The 18,941-nt window shown below is 43.5% G+C and overlaps 1 protein-coding gene across 3 annotated transcripts in view; it reads right to left on the bottom strand.

The window, feature by feature from the left end:
- The window catches only part of GALNT10 (polypeptide N-acetylgalactosaminyltransferase 10), a 260,577-nt gene that overhangs the window by 73,564 nt on the left and 168,072 nt on the right, over nt 1-18,941 (bottom strand). For all 3 annotated transcript variants that reach the window (XM_074360971.1, XM_074360972.1, XM_074360969.1), the window contains one exon: nt 13,342-13,508. In XM_074360971.1, the coding sequence (XP_074217072.1) occupies nt 13,342-13,508 (167 nt within the window). The remainder of the gene's footprint in view (nt 1-13,341; nt 13,509-18,941) is intronic.

Here is an 18,941-nt window from a genome sequence, read left to right as displayed (position 1 = left end):
TTAGCTCATTAGGCTCTTTCGCTTTCTGATTCCATCTAATCCCTATATTGAGACCTGAGATAGATGGGGTGGCTCAGCGCTCATCAGCCCATGTTTCAGTGGCCAGTAATAATAGCCAGCATAGCCACATCACCAGCAAGAGCAGTTTACTGAACCCTGACCCTGTCTGGGCCCTGCCATGGTGCATTATCTCACTGAATCCTCACCCAACCCATGAAAGGGAGGATGGCAGTTATGGCTTTCAGGTTGGGAGCGACGGAAACCCAACTCCAACTAGTTTACACAAGAAGAGAAAGTTCTGGTTCGCGGGATGGGGAAAGGAACTGGCTGGAGTTAGGTCGGGCTCAGCTGGCATCTCAGGTCGGCTCCCTGGAAGTATCACCATGGCAACGGGGATGGGACAGCACTGGCCAGACGGGCTGGACCCACCCTCATGGCTGGGTGGTATCACTGACCGGCTGTCCCTTCAGGATCACAAGGAATGAGCCGTAGGTGGGGAGCAGTTCACCAAACTGACTACATCCCCCATCTTCCCTCACCTGGAAGGTGGGGAGGGTGACAGGGTTGTGCGTCTACAGTAACGAATATTGACAGTCAACTCTGCTCAGGACAAAGGTCTATTTATAGGTCGTCTCCATTCACAAGTTGAAGTCCCACTTCTTCCGTCATTGGGTGGCAGAAACCTGTTTTCTGGGAAAGGTCAGGGCTGGTCTTTCCTCCCTCCTGGTTACAATAAATCTGCTGGCTATTGTGGAGGTTCCGGGGAGGTAACAGTCAGTTTGAGTTTTCCATTAACGGAAGCTGGAGTGCAGTTATTATTTAGAATTTTCTAGGGCATATATTCTGACAGCACACACACACAAAATAATTAAAAGTTTCTGAGAAGACTGGGCAGAAACAGCCATATGATTCCAACTGTTTTCACCCTCACTACAGATTATCAGCAATGCCCGATAAATCCCATTCATTAACAGGCACAGGAATGGAGGACGTACAGTTGACAGTGGGTTACTGGTTATTTTGAGATTCCTGGTTGCTCATAAATAATGTGGGCATCTCTGAAGAGGTCCGCATTTATGAAGAAAACAAAATTTTAAAAAAATTTCTTAATCATTCTGGGAGGAGTGAGTATTTCGGTCTTTCAGGAGAAGGACCTGAGTATACACAAGGATCCCAAAGGTTAAAAAAGGCAGTCTGCATCAGTTAATACTTTACAGGACCCAACATCCCTAAGGGGCACCAGAGGAAAGAATGTTACTATGGTCTTCACATGCCTGTTTCTTTGTTCTACATAATGATGCAAAAATTACATTTTCATGGGATTTTGCTATTTGAGATAGTAAAGCAAGAGAATAAAAAGAGAGAAAAGAGAAATTAAACCTTCAGTGCCCATGGACACCATACTGATTGAAGGTGCTGCGATTTCCTCCTTTTAATTTTTGGAATAAGCCACGGATAAATGTGTGGGTCTGGCCTTCCTGATCTTCAGAGCTGTCAAGCATTGCCTGTTTTTGGCTATGAAAATTGGTAACATTTTAAGCCTCCGGTGTTTACAGATCTGAAGGTGCCTCTGGATTCAAATCAAACCAAGATTGGCTCTGGAGCTGTGGCTGCCTGATAAAGATGTGACTGAACCTTTCAAAGGGGCTGGGAGTTTTGCAAGGAAATTGGGAAGAGTCCCTGAAGTGTCTTTTGGCAATGAGTCCATTTCACAGCCGCCTGTGTGTCTGGCGTTGGGCAGCAGGTTAGAGCTAATGCCTGGGCTGATGTGCTTTATCAACCTGCTAGAACCAATGTTATTTAGAGGAGTTGGCTAATATTTATGTAACCAAGCAGGACCCTTCCCCCTACCCCCATGTCCTCCCCTGGCCTCCTGTTTGTAGAAAAGCTTTAGTCTCCCACGCCTCCCCTGAGTCTCAAAAAGCTGTCTCAGGAGTTAATGATTAGGAATTGTGAAGATGTAGAAACTAAGAATACTTGTTGGGTCTGGAAATGGGTAACAATTTAGACTATAAATCAATCAGATAGCAGAGTCACCCAACTCCCAGTTCCCTGAAAGATACAGATAAAAGTCTGACATACATTCCTAAGTTGTTTCGACAGGAAGCAGACCCCCACCAGAAAAGTGTTGACAGTAAGCACACAGACCCCAGGCCAGTGGGAAATCAGAAGATACACGATGCTTGAAACTTCATCTTGATGCCAACCAGTCCGAGAAATGTGCACGCGCTGACCACGCACCCTGCAGCCCCCTCCCTCACACTGCCTTGAAAACCTTTATCTCCCAACCAGCAATCTGAAGGAGGTATAAGGACATTAGTTCACCATCTTCCAAGTTGCTGGCCTCCTGAATAAAGTAAATTTCCCCTTTCCACGAACACTTGTCTCTTGAGTACTGGCCTTTCGAGTGGCGAGCAGCTGAACTTAGGTTTGGTACCAGCTTCATCCAGTTACATTTATAGTGAATGAAAACAGCCGAACATACTTCTTAGACAAATGGATGTGTATCAAACATCATGACTCAACATTTCATATCTTTACCGTAAAGTTTTGTTGCTGTTTTTACCTAAAAGTTGTTTTATTTAGGAGGTGGGATATGGAGAGCAAGTGAAGTCCTTGTACTTTGGTTTGAACCTTCTATTACATATGGATTTTCCCATCAGGCAAATGCTGACTACTAAGAGGTTTCCAGTAAAATTAGGTAGAATATGTTTCAATTGCTTACAACAGCATCTGGCACACAGTAAGAGCTACCCAGGGTTCTGCAGCATTATTATTATTGCTGTTATTGCCCACTCCCCTCTGGGAGGCAGACAAAACCAGCCCTCGCAGCTCCCCACGTATCAAGCTAAATGGGAAGGATGGGAAGGGACTTGGTTGGTCTGCACTCCATCAAGTTAGGTACTGAAGAATCTCTCACTTTTATATCAGCCTCAAATCTCATCTCCCTCTGGACTCTGAGTAAATAACAATTCACGTCTGCCCTCGGCTGGCAGAGAGGTCCAGGAACTTTGTGAAGACAGACTCTGACAGGTGGGGGGTAGGGGGCAGCGCTTTGCTCTCTCCCTGGGGACCCTATTCCAAGGAACTCCAACTGCCAGTTTCACTGGGTTTTGCTTCCCCCATTGTGTTTTTAAGAGAACACTAAAACCCTGGAAAAGGTTAGACTTCAATCCTCACAAGAAAATCAAGAGAATATCAGTAATTCAGCACAGTTTTGCTGGGCCAAGTTTTTAAAATATAGAAGGCTCACCTACCCCAATAGAAGCATCACCTTTCTGAAAATATAATGCAGCTATTTTCCACTACAGAAACGATTCTTTCCCAAACATCAGAGCTTTTGATGCTTCAGATACAATCTGAGCGATTTATTTGATTTTTTTTGCCATCCCAGTAAATCATTTATACAGTGCTTGATTCACAAAATCCTGGTTCTTGTTTTAAAAGAGGCACAAAACATCCCATAAACACATCGACTCCTGTATCCTGTGTTCCTGCCAGCTATCCACCAAAAGGTTTATAGATTTCCCTCATTATAAACTAATTGATATTCTGTAACAGCTTTAATCTTCTTAGCAGTTCTCTCCTCTGGAGTCTGAGAGAGAAGCATTCAGGATGTTATATTAAAGGAGAAGAGACTCAAGAAGCCTGTGGGTTTTCTTAGTGGTAAGACGCCCTAGAGACTGACACTTAAGTGTGGGATTCTTAAGATTACGGAACCCATCGTGGGGAAGATCGATCCCTCTCATCATACAGGATTACGAATCAGGAGGAGACTCCTCTAAGGGCAGGTAAGCAGTTTAGGACACCTCCCACCAATCTCTCTGAGCCTCAGTTTTATCATCTGTAAGATGGAACTGCTTCCCCTGACTTCATATTTCCAAAAAGGGAACAATATTTCCTTTCTGGGGTGGCCGGGAAAGGTGATGCCGGGCAGGCCTTCATATGAACTCTTACTTTCCCCGCCCAGCCTGCTTAGCCCTTTCCTCCAAGCTGCGCTCACTGGCAGAGGCTCTGCCCTGCCAGGGAGGCTCACAGTTTCTCAGCTGCTAAGCCTGTCCCTGTGTCAATTAGCTCAGGAAGAAAGTGGTAGGAACAGATCCACAGTGTGTTCTCTCCATCAGCCTCTCCAAAAACACACCTAATATTCTGGAGTCATTTGAATCCTGTCTCTATGTCACAACTGACTCAGAGGAGAGGTGTGACAGTCATTTTATGATGATAAGGGGAAATGACTGTAGAAAAGTGAGCGAAAGAAACCTGAATACAAAGTTAAATAGGACTGGAGGGCCACTGCACAAAGTGTAATGTAAAGGGACGAAATGCAGATTCACACCCTGGAGTATTACCTAGCCATTAAAAAGCAGATGAGTCAGCTCTATCCCTACTGACCTGAGGGATGTCTGTGGTACATTAACAGGGGGAAAAAGAAGAGCAATATGTACAGTGTGATCCTATTAAAGGGGGAGAAAAAAATATGTAAAGATTAGGGGGGAAAGCTCTAGAATCAGAATGTTTTTAAATCAAAACTCTGCCTCTTTGAACTAAGTAGACATTGGCCATTTCTTTGAACTCTCTGTATCTCAGTTTTCTCATCTGCAAAATGGGGATTAAAATATTATCTTTTTTAAGTAGAAAAGGAGGTTTGAGATCATTAAGTCCAGTGGTTTTCACACTGGGAAGGACAGAAGTGTTGTGGTCATGAATGAGAGGATACACTGAGCACAGATGCTCAGTAAGAGTTAGCTCTCACTATTACAGGTTAGTATTATGGTGCAGAAAGGTCTAGAAGGATACATGCCAGAATGCTGACATTAGTTACCTCAGGTGGAATGCAACTAGAGGGGGACTGGGAGGGTATGAAAAAGAAAATGGAAACGAAAAGACACTGGGACTTAAAGGAGATATACAGATAGCAGATCAGATGCTCAACAGCAAATGTCTTAGTGAATTGCAAATTCAAACAAGAAAGAGAAACCACACCTGTTAGAATGGCAAAATTCCAAAACACTGATAACACCAAATGTTGACAGGGATGCAGAGCAACAGGAACTCTCATTCACTGCCGGTGGGAATGCACAATGGTACAGTCACTTTGGAAGACAGTGTGGCAGTTTCTTACACAACTAAACATATTCTTACCATATGATCCAGCAGTTGTGTTCCTTGGTATTTACCTAAGTGGCTGAAAACTTATGTCTACACAAAAACCCATACACTGATGTTTACAGCAGCTTTATTCATAACTGCCAAAACTTGGAAGCAACCAAGATACCCTTCAGTAGGTGAAGGGATAAATAAACTATGGTACATTCAGATGAGGGTCTATTATTCAGCACTAAGAAGAAATGAGCTACAAGCCACAAAAAGATATGAGGGAATCTTAAATACATATTACTAAGCAAAAGGAGCCGATGTGAAAAGACTGCACGCTGTATGATTCCAATTTTATCACACATTCTGAAAAAGGCAAAACTATGGAGACAGTAAGAAGGTTAGTGGTTGCCAGGGGTTAGGAGGGAGGTGGGGATGAACAGGCGGAGCACAGAGAATTTTTAGGGCAGTGAACTACTCTGTATGACACTATAATGGTAGATACACGTCATTATACACTTGTCCAAATCCATAAAGTATTTAACACCAAGAGTGTACCTTAATATAAACTATGGATTTGGGGTGATAACGACGTAATGCAGGTTCATCCATTGTAACAAACGTACCCCTCTAGTACAGGTGCAGTACGCTGATGAGGGAGGGGGTGGGGGGGAATGTACGAAGGAGGTGGAAAGGTACATGGGAACTCTCTGTGCTCTCACCTTAATTTTGCTGTGTACCTAAAACTGCCCTAAAAATAAGGCCTATTTAAATTAAAAAACCAATACTGGGAAAGGGTGGAAGCCTAAATGCTAACAGTAATTGCCTCTAGGGAAGAGACTCTTTCTGCACTTTCGACATTTCCTCCCTGATTCCTAGCCTGCTGTCCCCCCTGTCTGGAACATTCTTCCCCCTCCCTTACCCTAAGGAGCAGTATCAACTTATCCCTTAGGATTGAGTTTAGCCGGAAGTTTCTCTGGGGAGTCTTCCCTGATCTTCTCTGTGCTCGACAGCGCCTGGACCTCCACCAAGTGGTACATGTTGCTTAGTTTTACAATTGCCCGTTAGCTTGTCTGTCTGCCCTGCTGGGTGTGGGCGTTAGAAAAGAAGCCTATTTTATTCCCGATGTAGCCCCAGCATCTACTGCAGAGACATGCACAGAGTCATTTCATGAATTTTGCTGAATATATGAATATGAATTAAGTCAGGACAAATGTAGAGAAAAAAAATAAGCAACACAAAATTCAAGGTGAAAAGAACCCAAACTGTACAGTGAAAGTGGGGAATGGCCACCCCAACAGTTGTGGTGGTCCTAGAAGCAAACTAAGACTGTGAGAGAGATGACAAGAAATGAGGAACAGATGCTCATGGGTCTGTGTCAGGAGTGGTGTGCTGAAGCTCATACAACTTAGTAACAAAAAAACCCAAACAACCTAATCAAAAAATGGGCAGAAGACCTACACAAGCAATTCACCATTGAAGACATACAGATGGCCAAGAGGCACATGAAAAGATGCTCAATATCTCAAATTATCAGAGAAATGCAAATCAAAACTACAGTGAGGTATCATCTTATACTGGTCAGAATGGCCATCATTAAAAAGTCTACAAATGATAAGTGTTAGAGAGGGTGTGGAGAAAAGGGAACCCTCCTACACTGTTGATGGTAATGTAATTTAGTGCAGCTATGATGGAAAACAGGATTAAAAAACTAAAAATAGACTTACCACATAATCCAGCAAACCCACTGCTGGGCATATATCCAGAGAGAGCCTTAATTCAAAAAGATACATGCATCCCAATGTTCATAGCAACACTATTTATAATAGCCAAGGCATGGAAACAACCTAAATGTCCATCGACAGATGACTGGATAAAGAAATTGTGGTGTATTTAGACAGTGGAGTATTACTCAGCCATAAAAAAGAATGAAATAATGCCATTTGCAGCAACATGGATGGACCTAGAGATTATCATACTAAGTGAAGTAAATCAGACAAAGACAAATACCATGTGATATCACTTATATGTGGAATCTTTTAAAAAATGGCACAAATGAACTTATTTACAAAATAGAAACAGACTCACAGACATAGAAAACAAATTTATAATTACCAGGGGGTAATGGTAGGGAAGGGATAAATTAGGAGTTCTGGATTTGCAGACAGTAACTACTATACATAAAATAAACAACAAGGTCCTACTGTTTAGCACAGGGAACTATACTCAATATCTTGTAATAACCTATAATGATAAATAATATGAAAAAGAATATAGATATATATTAACAGATTCAGTTGCTGTACACCAGAAACTAACACAACTTTGTAAATCAACTATACTTCAATTAAAAAAAATCTTTCTTTAAAGACTCTGGAATGAAAAAACGAATAGCGTGTTGAAATGCAAATTGGGTCAGGGCAAATGGATCTCCTTGACGTGTCCCCAGGGCTGGCATGGTGTGGCAGTCCAGGTCAGAGTTAATAAGCCCATTGTGGAAAGAAGACCTCAGACTGTGGTCCCCATGGTGAGAATCTCTACCGTGTGCCCCAATGGGCCCTGCAAAGTCCATATTCTCTCTGGCACCAGTCACTGCCAACAACCCATTGATAATTCTGCCAACGCTTGCTTCAGAGCCTCCTTTCAGGGAACCCCTCCCTGTGCACATTTTTGTTTGTTTGTTTGCTGATGGGGAGCCGAGTGGGGGAAATGATGTCAGGGAGATCATATCACAGCCTTTCATTTCTGTACCTTATTCCAGGCAGCCCATAGCTCATCCAAAGACAATAATCCTTACCATTAATACATACCCCTTTTTGGGGGGGGGGGGGAACGAACACTGTGGAGGGGAAGGAGAAGAACAGAAGGAAACAAATGAACAAAGGCTCCTCTTGCTTTTCCCTAATAAAGATCTCCATCTGGGCAGTGCAACCTGGAGGCAGGTCTGCTACCCTACACCCTCGCCTCTTTTTCTCACGAGTGCAAAAAACACCTCCATGCCCTCCTAATCTTCCAGACAAGCCCCCACATTCGAAGAGCTGTGGAGACCCCTGGAAAGCCTCGCAGTGCTCTATCTGCAGGCAGGGCCGGGATTATTCCGGTGTCAGCGTCAGCCTTCATTCTAGTCCCCAGTGCTGCCTGCACAGAGCTCTGGATTTTATTTTAAGAATTCATCTGCTCCAATTTTGTCTCCTACCCGAGGTCTCGACCCTTAGCTGAATTACAATTAGTTACCCTGAGGATCCTGAAAGAGGCTCATTTCAGAGGAAAATGCCTTCTGCCAGGCAGTGCCAATCTAGCCTGTAGTTAGCATCTGTGAATTTCAACACTGAGACCTGCCTCTCGCTCACATGGCCCAGAGAAATCCGTCTTTCATGCTGGCTCGTATCTGCCATACTTTAGACAGGCGTCTCCATAATTCTGAAATTGTTTCTCCCAAATCTCATTTTTAAAACAATCACTGCTGAGTAAGTTTTCTTCCAAAGCTGCCTTGAGAATTTCTTCTTGAAACAAGAATAATGATTGCTTTTCTGAAGAACACAGATTGCAAAATCTGACAGCTAATGTGCAGGACTAAGGGGTGTGAGGTGAGATTTTTCCTCTGGGTTCCATGCCCGATTCGTGGAGAAAAGGGGGCAACAACCAGGGGCCTCAGTTCTCATTCTCATCTGTGAAATGGGAGAGTTATCTGTGCTCTTTTCTCTTTTACTAGGGTTTGGGAATGGCACCACACTGGATTATTATTTTTGCTCTCTGGAGAAATAGATGCACTTATGAAATGTACCTTTTCTTTCTCAAGAACGCTAGAGTCCATTTTTATGGGAGAGGATCATGTTATTTTCACCACTGAGTGAATACTGAGGAAATTGGGATATTAGAGATGAAAACTGTCACAGTCCAGGATTGGCTGTGTTTGATAAGGAGCTCTTTTTAGTAAGAAGTTTGCTCTTTAATATAATGGAAACTGATATGCTGAGAAGCATCCTGGGGAGCAGAAGGGAGCAATGTGCTTCTGCAGATGTTTCATATAAGCAGCTGAGGTAGGGGACAAAGCTGAACTGGGAGCCCAGAGATGGGATTCTTGTCCTTCCTTTGCAACCATCTGGCCATGTGCTCTTAGCGAAGCCTGTCCACTGATCCAGGACTCAGGTTTCCCATCTGTAAAATGGGCAGGTTGAGTTACAGCCGTGATTTTCACACATTTTTAAGCAGTGGAGCTCCTCTTAGTGAACAATTTTTCAGAAACCAAATATAGGCCATGCTAGGAGAGGTACCTGAACCCCACATGGGCCTGCGAGGTTCTCCACAGGCCTCACAGTGCTGCCTGAGGCATCCCTGGTCCTCTACTGCTCAGAGGCACATGCTGAAAGCCTCTAGCTTAGGTAACCTTGCAACTCTTTCCTGACTGAACAAGGAGAAATGCTGCTTCTAATCAGGCTGATGCTTGGTCCCTCTGGAGGACTAACGCCCAGTGATGCTCAGGGATGAATCCTGCCAAGGGTTACGGGTCTGCCTCCAGGATAGCTGATGCTTCAGAAAACAGGGGACAAGGACCTGAGCCCGAAGCACAAAGATGCGGGCCAGCACCAGTCACCAAAGGCACTGCTGTGTCTTCCACGGCAGAATCTCTCTCGCTGACTGAAGATGACCCTGTTGCCAGCGACGGTTTTCTGTGTGTGCGTGTAGCTGCAGCTGCCATATACTTCCCTTCTTCCCTCCCTCCCTCCTTAATCATTCATCCACCAATTCACAAACATTTCTTAACCACCTGCTTCTGGACCACAAGTGGTCTAGTGAGGAAGGCTGATAACAGAGGGGTCAGCGAACAGCCCTGCGACCCTGCGTGGAGAAGAGAGCACAGCGGCAGTGGTGGGGGACCGAGGGGAAGATGGAGTGAGAGGAGCCAGCAGCTGTGGGAAGAGGGTGTCCAGGCAGAGGGACCAGCACGGGAAGATCTCGAGGCAGGATGGAGCCTGGCGTGCTCCAGGACAGAGGCCCTGCTGTGGCTGGAACACGAAGAGGGGGAGCAAGAGACTGCCTGCAATCCTCAGCGCCGTGGCCTTCCAGAACCTGAGGGGAGGCTGGGGTGTCCGCCCTGAGGAACTGCGGCTGTGTGCACGTTGCAGCACAGCAAACGGACATCAATTAATCACCTGAGCTGTGTGCTCATTTATTGTCATTTTCTCTTCCCAGCTGAGAGCCCATGGCCTGAGGGTGGCGGGCCCAAACTGGGGGAAGGATGGGGATGGGAGAGGAGACGGGGTAAAGGAAAGCAGAAGAAAGGGAGGACAGGCAGTGGCAGAGCACGGGTCTGGGACTCCGAGTCCACAGGCCTGGGTGTTCTGCTCACCGGCTGTGTGTCTGGGCGGGTCACTTGACCCCAGCTCCTCATCAGAGACTGTCGTCAAGAATCAATAAGATCATGTACAGGCCTGACATGCAGAAATGGTCCCCAAACGATGCATGGACGGGGAGACAATTTAGGCGGAAGGTGGGACAATCGCACATCTGCTTAGTGTTTTACAAACTGCAAAGTCATTTCAACCACAAAAAGGGGGAGACCATACCTCCATATCTGTGTACTTATCCCTGACTCCCCCCCCCAACAATAATGTCATGATGTCAATAAATGATGCCAACAATGATAACAATAATACCAAGCTAAAATGCTTACTTCTTTGTTTTTTCTCCTTTTTGCTGTATACTTAACACTGATTCACTTTGTGTGTTTAGGATATTAGTATCTAATTCGTAAGTTAAATTGGTTTTCTTCTATTATACCCTTCTTCCTGTCTTAGATATGAAGTTCACTTTAATCTCACAGTATAATTGGAGGATTCTTCCTTTTTTTATTATCTGTAAGTTGTGTAATTATGAGTTCATTTTAATTCCTGATATTATCTATCTGTGCCCTCCATTAAAAATTGATGAATTTTTCTGAATGTTAACAAATACCTGTTATCAATGTTTACATGATTGATTTATTATATCATATATTTGTTTTCTAATTTATTGCTTTCTGCTCTTTAGTATTTATAATTTGCTTTCCTCTATCTTTGGAGTATTCCACAGAGATTTTTCTATCATCTGACTTTCTTGCTTAACTCACTGTTCTTCAGTCTCATACTATCTGATATAATTTCCTCAATGGTCTGCTTTAGAGCCATCCTGTTTGCTATCCTCTGTTCTGTTTGCTTATTATTCATTACATGCATTTTCTATTTTCCCATGAATTATCTTAAAATTGTGCTTTTTAAATGTCCAAACTATGTTTTAAAAATAAATTTTCATTATTGATTTTGAACCTAATATCATTGTCATTGTCAGAAAACAGGGTCTGTTGTATACCGATTTGAAATGTATTAAACTTTTTTCAATGGCTTAATGTATCAACATGTTTCATTAATATATTTGAAAATAATGTGTGTTTTCAAGGGCTTTATAAGACCATTATTTATTTTGTTGCTTAAATGTTTATTTCCAATGTTCACGATGTGCCAGGCACTGTCTTAAGCACTTTACATGTATTAACTCATTTAACAGTCTTAGCCACCTAAGAGGTAGATCATAAAGTGATCCCATTTTACAGATGAGGGAGCTGTAGCACAGAGAGGTTAACTGACTGGGTCAAGGTCACAAAGCTAGTAAGTGACAGGGCCAGGATCAAAGATGTTACTGTCGCTGGGCTCTCTGCTAAAGAACAGAGCTATAGAGACAAGGAGACACATCCCTACCATCACTCACCTCACAGACCTTGCTTCGGGACACAAATAAATCTCGTATAAGTCACTAGATACTATTGTAACTGTGGTGGAGGTGCTAAGGGACAGAGAAAACGAGCTCTGATCATTCAGTTGTCAAATATGTAGTAAGCACCTACTATATGCCTAAGGAGATGGGGATGGGGTGGTCCCAGCTCCCGGAATGTGGAGTCTAGTAGGGGAAATACAAGCCAATGTTAACATACATAATGCTGACATGTTACACCTATTTGTATTTTAATTCGGCCTGTGATAAGAGCTAAGAAGGAAAAGTAGAGGGTCACATGAGAATGAGTGTATGACCAGAGTTAGGGAAGACTTTTAGAGGTGCTAAGAAGTTCAAGATACGTGTGTATGTATGAGTTCACACACACACACACACACACCACATAATTGGGGGTGCAGTGCTAAACCGGGGCACCAGGCAGCTCACTTTGATTGTTCCGGGGTGTACTTAGACTCCCTCTCTTCACTACTCATTAGTGCCTCTGGAAGAAGGTGAGAAGAGGAAAGGGCTTCTCTTGATTCTCCTGCAAGTGGTGAAAGTTCTGATGCAAAGAATAAGCTTGAGACCATTGGCTGGAGGGCAAATTCTTGGATTTCATTTCTGGCTCCAACTCTGTGTCTCTTAAACCCATGGGTGAGACTCACAGCTAACAGACCCTGCAGTGTGATCTAGTGGTTAAGATCACATGTGTGGGACCAGACAGACATGGCTTGGTGACCACATCACCACCTAAGAGCTGTGTGACCAAGGGCAAGTCACTTAACCTCTCTGTTAGCCTGGAGTTTTCACATCTGTAAAATGGTGTGGCAAGTACTATAGGTGGGACCCAGTATCTTCTTTAATCTACTTCTCCCTTTCCTGTCTCTACCAAAGAAACCCAAAATCAGAACACTCACATTCCCTACCACCCTTGTAGATACAGGTGCCCAAATGTAGATACAGAGTTCTGGCCAAAAGTCTCTGGAGAGACTTTCCTGAAAAAGAAAGCAAAGTCTTAAAAGGAAGAGGCTTTGTTCTCTTTGCCCCTCTTCCTTCTTCCTGCCTGGAAGGTAGACTTTCCAGAGGTACAGCAGCCATTTTATGACCATGAGGATGAGGAAGCAGGAAGAGAGGAGAAGCCTGGTTCTCCCATGACAGGCTCAAGCAGCCGTACCAATCCCGGATCTCAGTATGAAATGAATGAATAAATGAATAAATAAACCAATGAATAAACCCCTTACTTGTCTGCATTATTATTTAAAGTTTTTCATTTTTGCAGTTGATACAAATGGGATAAAAACAGAACCTACTTCACGGGTTGTCATGAGGATTAAATGAGGTGACGTGTGTTCTGTGTCAGGCTCACGGCCGGGCACAGGGCAAGCATCAGAACGTGGTGGACCATGTGCCGGTGCCGCTGAAGGAGGGAAGACCTGCCACCTCTTTGGCACGTCACTAATGGAGCCTGGGGGGCGGGAAGCTGGGTGCAACGGGCCCTACCTCGGTCACTGAAGTCGTCGACAAGCACAATCTCGGCGATCAGCTCCGGGGGCGAGCGGTTCAGCACGCTGTGGACGGTGCGGAGGAGGGAGGACCAGCCCTCATTGTGGAAGGGGATGATGATGCTGGTGTTGGGGAGCGTCTCCAGGTAGCGCTTGCTGTTGCAGCTAGAGGGGGACACGGGACGGGGAGAGGACAGGTTCAGCTCTCATCTTGCCAAGAGAACTCAGGCACGTGGTTCAGCTAATGGCCAATCCTACCTCCCCTCCAGTGTTTAGGGGACGAGGGAAAGTCGGGGACACTACAGTCACTTCAGAACTTTCTTCTTCTTGGCATCCCGAAATCCTGCCTCCAATCCCTGCACACACAGTGTACAGGGACACACACACACACACACAAAAGACCCTCCTAGCTTTGTACACAAGCAGTTACAAAACAATGAGCCTCAACAGTGATAGTGCAGCACTGGGGGCTGGTGCTTTACACGGGCTAACTTGTTTAAGCCTCAACTGTGATAGGAACGTGGTTATCACCCTCATGATTCCATGTGGAGGGCAGCCCTCCAGTAACACTCCTGCCTCTCTCCCTACCCCTGGCACATTCCTCTCCATGGAGAAGAACCATATATCCATGAACTTGGAAGATTAAACTGGGTTTCACTGGCTCAGCTCCTCCTCTGTGCCACCCTGGACTCTGTGGGTACAGAGCACGTCTTCTTTGTTCTCCACCAGCCCCGTGGTAAGCCTGGGGTTGGATGTCCCTGTTCCTGTGGGCCTTTAACCATAACACCCAGAAGAATTAATGTAGTTCCTTAATATCATCAAATATCTAGTTGGTGTTCAAACTCTCCCGATGTTCTTGTGTCTTTTTACAGCTGGTTTATTTAAATCAGGATCAAGACAAGGCCCCCACACTGCTTTGAGTGGATGTGTCTCCTAGATCTCTTCCCCCCCTTACAATGTATTTGTTTAAGAAACTGGGTCATTTGTCCCAGTTTTCCCCTCAGTCTGCATTTTGCTTCTGGCATTGCTGTAGTGTCTCTGAACATATTCCTCTGTCTGCCCCACGTTGGCTCTGGTAAACTGGAGGTTAGATCTAGAGGCTTGATCTAATTCCGTGAGATATTCTGGCAGCCTCTTCTTGAGTGCTGGTGTGAGGCTTCTTTGGGAAACACATAATGTCCAGTTGTCTTTCCTTCTATGATATAGGCGGCCATAGATGACTCACACTAAATCCTTCATTTCATCAGAGGTTTGCAAAATGGTGATTTTTCTATCATTCTTTACTAGCTGGAATACTTCTATGGAGAAATTCTTTACCACATCAACTATTTGGCTACTCTGAAGTACGGGAAAGACAGGCTAAGTTCTTGATTCTTAATTTACTGGTTTACAGAAGGACTTGGTTCCCTAGCATCCTCAAAGGCGGCCAATTAACTGTTTTCATTATGAACTCATAAGCTTTAACATAATTAATGTTTCAGTTCAATGCAAGTATTATTTTTCTTGGTTCCCAAGTAAGTCCATCTTTAACCCAAGGCAGTCTTCTCAAGTTGGCGCCGAGTCCTTTGTCCATGACCATACTGAGAACTGATAGCTTCCCTGCTTTGTGACAAAAGATATCAAAAGATCCTCCAGGCTTAACTTGTACATTTCCTGCTCTAACCTGGAACCAACCATTCTGCCAAAGAACCTTGACTCCTTAATATTATCAATATAACCATTCAGATACTACAATATGGCACTAAGTGCATTGATTACTGTTGGGTTGGTTATGGCTTCTATGCCTTTACAGTGGTCAGTGCTAGAAATATATTTTAATAGATGTATCATGAGTTTATGCTAAAATTTCATATAAAATACAGTTTTACTGAACTTTAATTTTACAATACATCTCCTTTTTTTACTGAGATATAATTCACATACCATAAAATTCAACACAAAATTCACCTCTTTAAAGTGTGTAACTCAGTAGTTTTTAATATGGTCACAATGCTGCACAACCATCACCACTATCTAATTCTAGAACATTTTCATCACCTCCAAAAGAAACTTTGTATCCATTAGCAGTCACCACCCATTATCCCCACCCCCAGTCCCTGGAAATGACTAATTTGTCTTCTATTTCCATGGATTTTCCTATCCTAGACATTTTATATGAATGGAATCATATAACATTTTTATGTCTGGGTTCTTTCACTTATAATATTTTCGAGGTTCATGCATGGCTGAATAACATTCCCCTGTATGAATATATCACATTTTATTTAGCATTCACCAATTGATGGACATTTGGGTTGTTTCTACCTTTTGGCTATTATAAATAATGCTGCTATAAATACTCATCTACAAGTTTTTATGTAGACATATGTTTTCAGTTCCCTTGGGTATATACCAAGGAGTAGAACTGCTGGGTCACAAGGTTAACTCCATGTTAACTCTTTAAGGACCTGCCAAACTGATTCCAAAGTGGCAGCACCACTTTATATTCCTATCAGCAACGTACGAAGGTTCCAATTTCTCCACATGCTCACCGACTCTTGTTATCGCCCAAGTTTTTGAGTACAGCCATTCTAGTGGGTGCGAAGTGGTATCTCATTATGGTTTCATTTGCATTTTCCTAACGATTAATGATGTTGTGTATATTTTCATGTGCTTATAGGCTATTCGTTTATCCTCTTTGGAGAAATGGCTAGTAAATACATATTTCATTTTTAGATTGTTCCTTCCTGGCATACAAAAATACAATAGATTTTAAAACATTAAGCCTGTATCTTGTAACCTTGCTGAACTAATTTATTCGTTCTAATAATATTTTTCTGGCATGGATGCTTTAGGATTTTCTATATACAAGACAGCGTCATCTGCAAGTAGAGACAGTTGTACTTCTTTCTTTGAAATCTAGATGCATTTTGGGGGGGTCTAATTGCCTTGTCTAGAAACTCTAGTACCATGCTGAATAGAAGTCACAAGAGCAGACATCCTTGTTTTGTTCCTAATCTTAGAAGGAAAAGCTTTCAATCTTCCCATCGAATATAATGTTAATGTGGGATTTTCATTGATGGTCTTTATCAGGTTAAGGAAATACTTCTATTCCTAGTTTGTTGAATGTCTTTTTAACAGGAAAAAGTGTTGGATTTTGTCAAATGCTTTTTCTGTATCTATCGATGTGATCATATGTTCTTTATTCTATTAATATAGTGTATTACATTGATTGATTTTCATATGTTGAACCAACCTTACATTCCTGGGGTAAATCCTACTTGGTCATTATATGCTTATATGCTGCTAAATTTGGTTTGCTAGTATTTTGTTGACGATTTTTGCATCTATATTCATAAGGGATATTCGTCTATAGTTTTCTTTTCTTGTTATGTTTTTGGTTTTGTCTGGTTTTATTTATTTTCTCTCTTTTGCTAAAAATCCAGGTTCTTAACATTAACAGTTACTTACTTGTTTTTTCTATAATATTTAATAATGTTTCAGAAAAATAACACCAATATTATTCTTAACAATATGATTATAGAAAATTTAAGATTCCTTTACTCTTTCATTTCTTTTCGTCTGTGGGGTGCATTTCAGTAGAGATATTAGGGATTTTCCTAGGGTCCAGGAAAGGGGAGCTGAGGACCAGGCATGCTCAGAAAGAATAACAAAACTGCCCACCCTGTGTGTCCAGCCAGAAGCCAAGTGTCATAGGTACAGCAGTGACCCCTAAAGATGTACAAGCCTCAAGCCTCAGAAGTTATGAACACGTTACCTTACATGGAAAAATGGACTTTGCAGATAGGATTAAGGTTAAGAACCTTGAGATGAGTCTGAGGAGCCCAGATTATTCAGGTGGGTCCAGTGCGATTACACGGGTCCTTAAGAGCAAAGAGCTTTTCTGGCTGGTCAGAGAGATAAGAAGGAAAGAGCAAACACTAGACGTACAGGAGGGGCTCAACTCACCAGTGCTGATGGAAGACAGAAGAATGGGGTCATGAGCCAAAGAAGCTGAAAATGGTCCTCAGCTGACAGCCAGCAAGGAAACAGGAGTCTCAACTCCTCATAACTAAATGCTGCCAATAACCCAGATAAGCAAGATTCCCCTAGAGCCCCCAGAAAGGAATGCAGCCTGGCCAACACCTTGATTTTAGCCCCATGAGGCTCATGTTGGACTTCTGACTTACGGAAATGTAAGAATAAATTTACAGTAATTTGTTATGGCAGTTATCAAAAAACTCATACACAGGAGTCACCCTAATACCCTTTGCCTAGCATATAAGCATTATCTGCTGGCATTTAAGAAGTGGAAGATTTCATATAAGAACATCATGAGTGTCGCCTGGCTGCAACGAACTGACGTTGACAGTGGATGTCCCTCTCTGGGGAGCAGGTGCTCTCTTGTCCCCTCAGCTCTCACCACTCCCCACAGTCTTACTCCAGGGCTGCTTCAATCCCTTATCAGGCCCCTGGAGACATGTGATGTTGAGAGCTCAGAAGTAAAAGGCATCAAAAGGGAGGGAGCTCCACAAGACTCGTAAGAAGCTTTGTTGGGGGAGGGATTTGTGACATCTGGGGCAATGAACATAACAACGAAATCTCTCCTTTCATATGCAACTGCAATGCACTGTTCAACTGTCCGAATGGGCCAGGAGCTCTCTGCAAATTGCTTGGACATGTATCGAAAGCAAAATGGGTTGATGGATGGAGAAAGGGATGAATGCATATGTGATAAAATCATTAGAGGAAGGTCACCTGCAGAATATCAAAGGTGGCAACATGAGTGTTCCATGGGCAACTCTTTCCACTTTTCTGTATGTTTGATAATTTTCAGAAAGAACTGTTGGGAGGAGAACCAGATCAGGGTCCACCATCTGCCTAGCTTTAAGTTCTACTTTTGGTAGAGGAGCCAGAGGGAGCTGGAGGATGGGATGGGGCAGGAATGAACCCATGGTATCTGGCTGTGAGCCCAGTTCCAGCTGTGCGGACAGGATGCCCTTAATTCTGGCAGTCCAGGTTTGATGGACAGGTCAGTCTCTCTCTTTCCCCTTGGAACCCCTGGACTTCTTTCATGTCCCCTCTTGCTTGTCCATCTGGCTGGACTGCTTTGATCCAGGCCCCACACAGTCCTCCCCCACCCCTTCCCCCACCTCTCTAGCCCCTTTGATCATTTCAGCCAGCCTTCTGGGGGAGCCTTCTCCAACTTCATTATGTTGGGCCTTCACAAATAAACTAATGCACCTCTTCTTAAAAATCCCTTTCCCTTAGTTTGGCTGAGTCCTCTGTGGCCAAGAAAGACAGGCATTATCTAGTTGTCTACAAAAGTTCCTGCCTTCTATCCAATTTCACAGGAGGCTCACTTGATCGAAGCAGGGTTTGGGGGGAGCAGTTAGCTGTAATAAATTGCCTGGAGTCCACGGGGTGAAATACAATAGAGCTATTACTCAGCAGAGGACCCTGGCTCCCCTGAATCCCAGGGCTGGGCCCCATAGCCTGCCGGCAGATACGCAAACAGCATCACATTCCAAGGCAAGTAGACAATGCCACAGTGGACTAAATTCATTTCTAATTTAATCCAATCGTGGAATTAAAGATTATTCAGAACTCAGATAAAAG

The sequence above is a fragment of the Camelus bactrianus genome, chromosome 3, assembly GCF_048773025.1.
Source record: "Camelus bactrianus isolate YW-2024 breed Bactrian camel chromosome 3, ASM4877302v1, whole genome shotgun sequence".
In the NCBI taxonomy this organism is placed as follows: domain Eukaryota; kingdom Metazoa; phylum Chordata; class Mammalia; order Artiodactyla; family Camelidae; genus Camelus; species Camelus bactrianus.
Note: the sequence above shows the minus strand (reverse complement) of the source record. Positions and strands in the feature narration are given on the sequence as shown.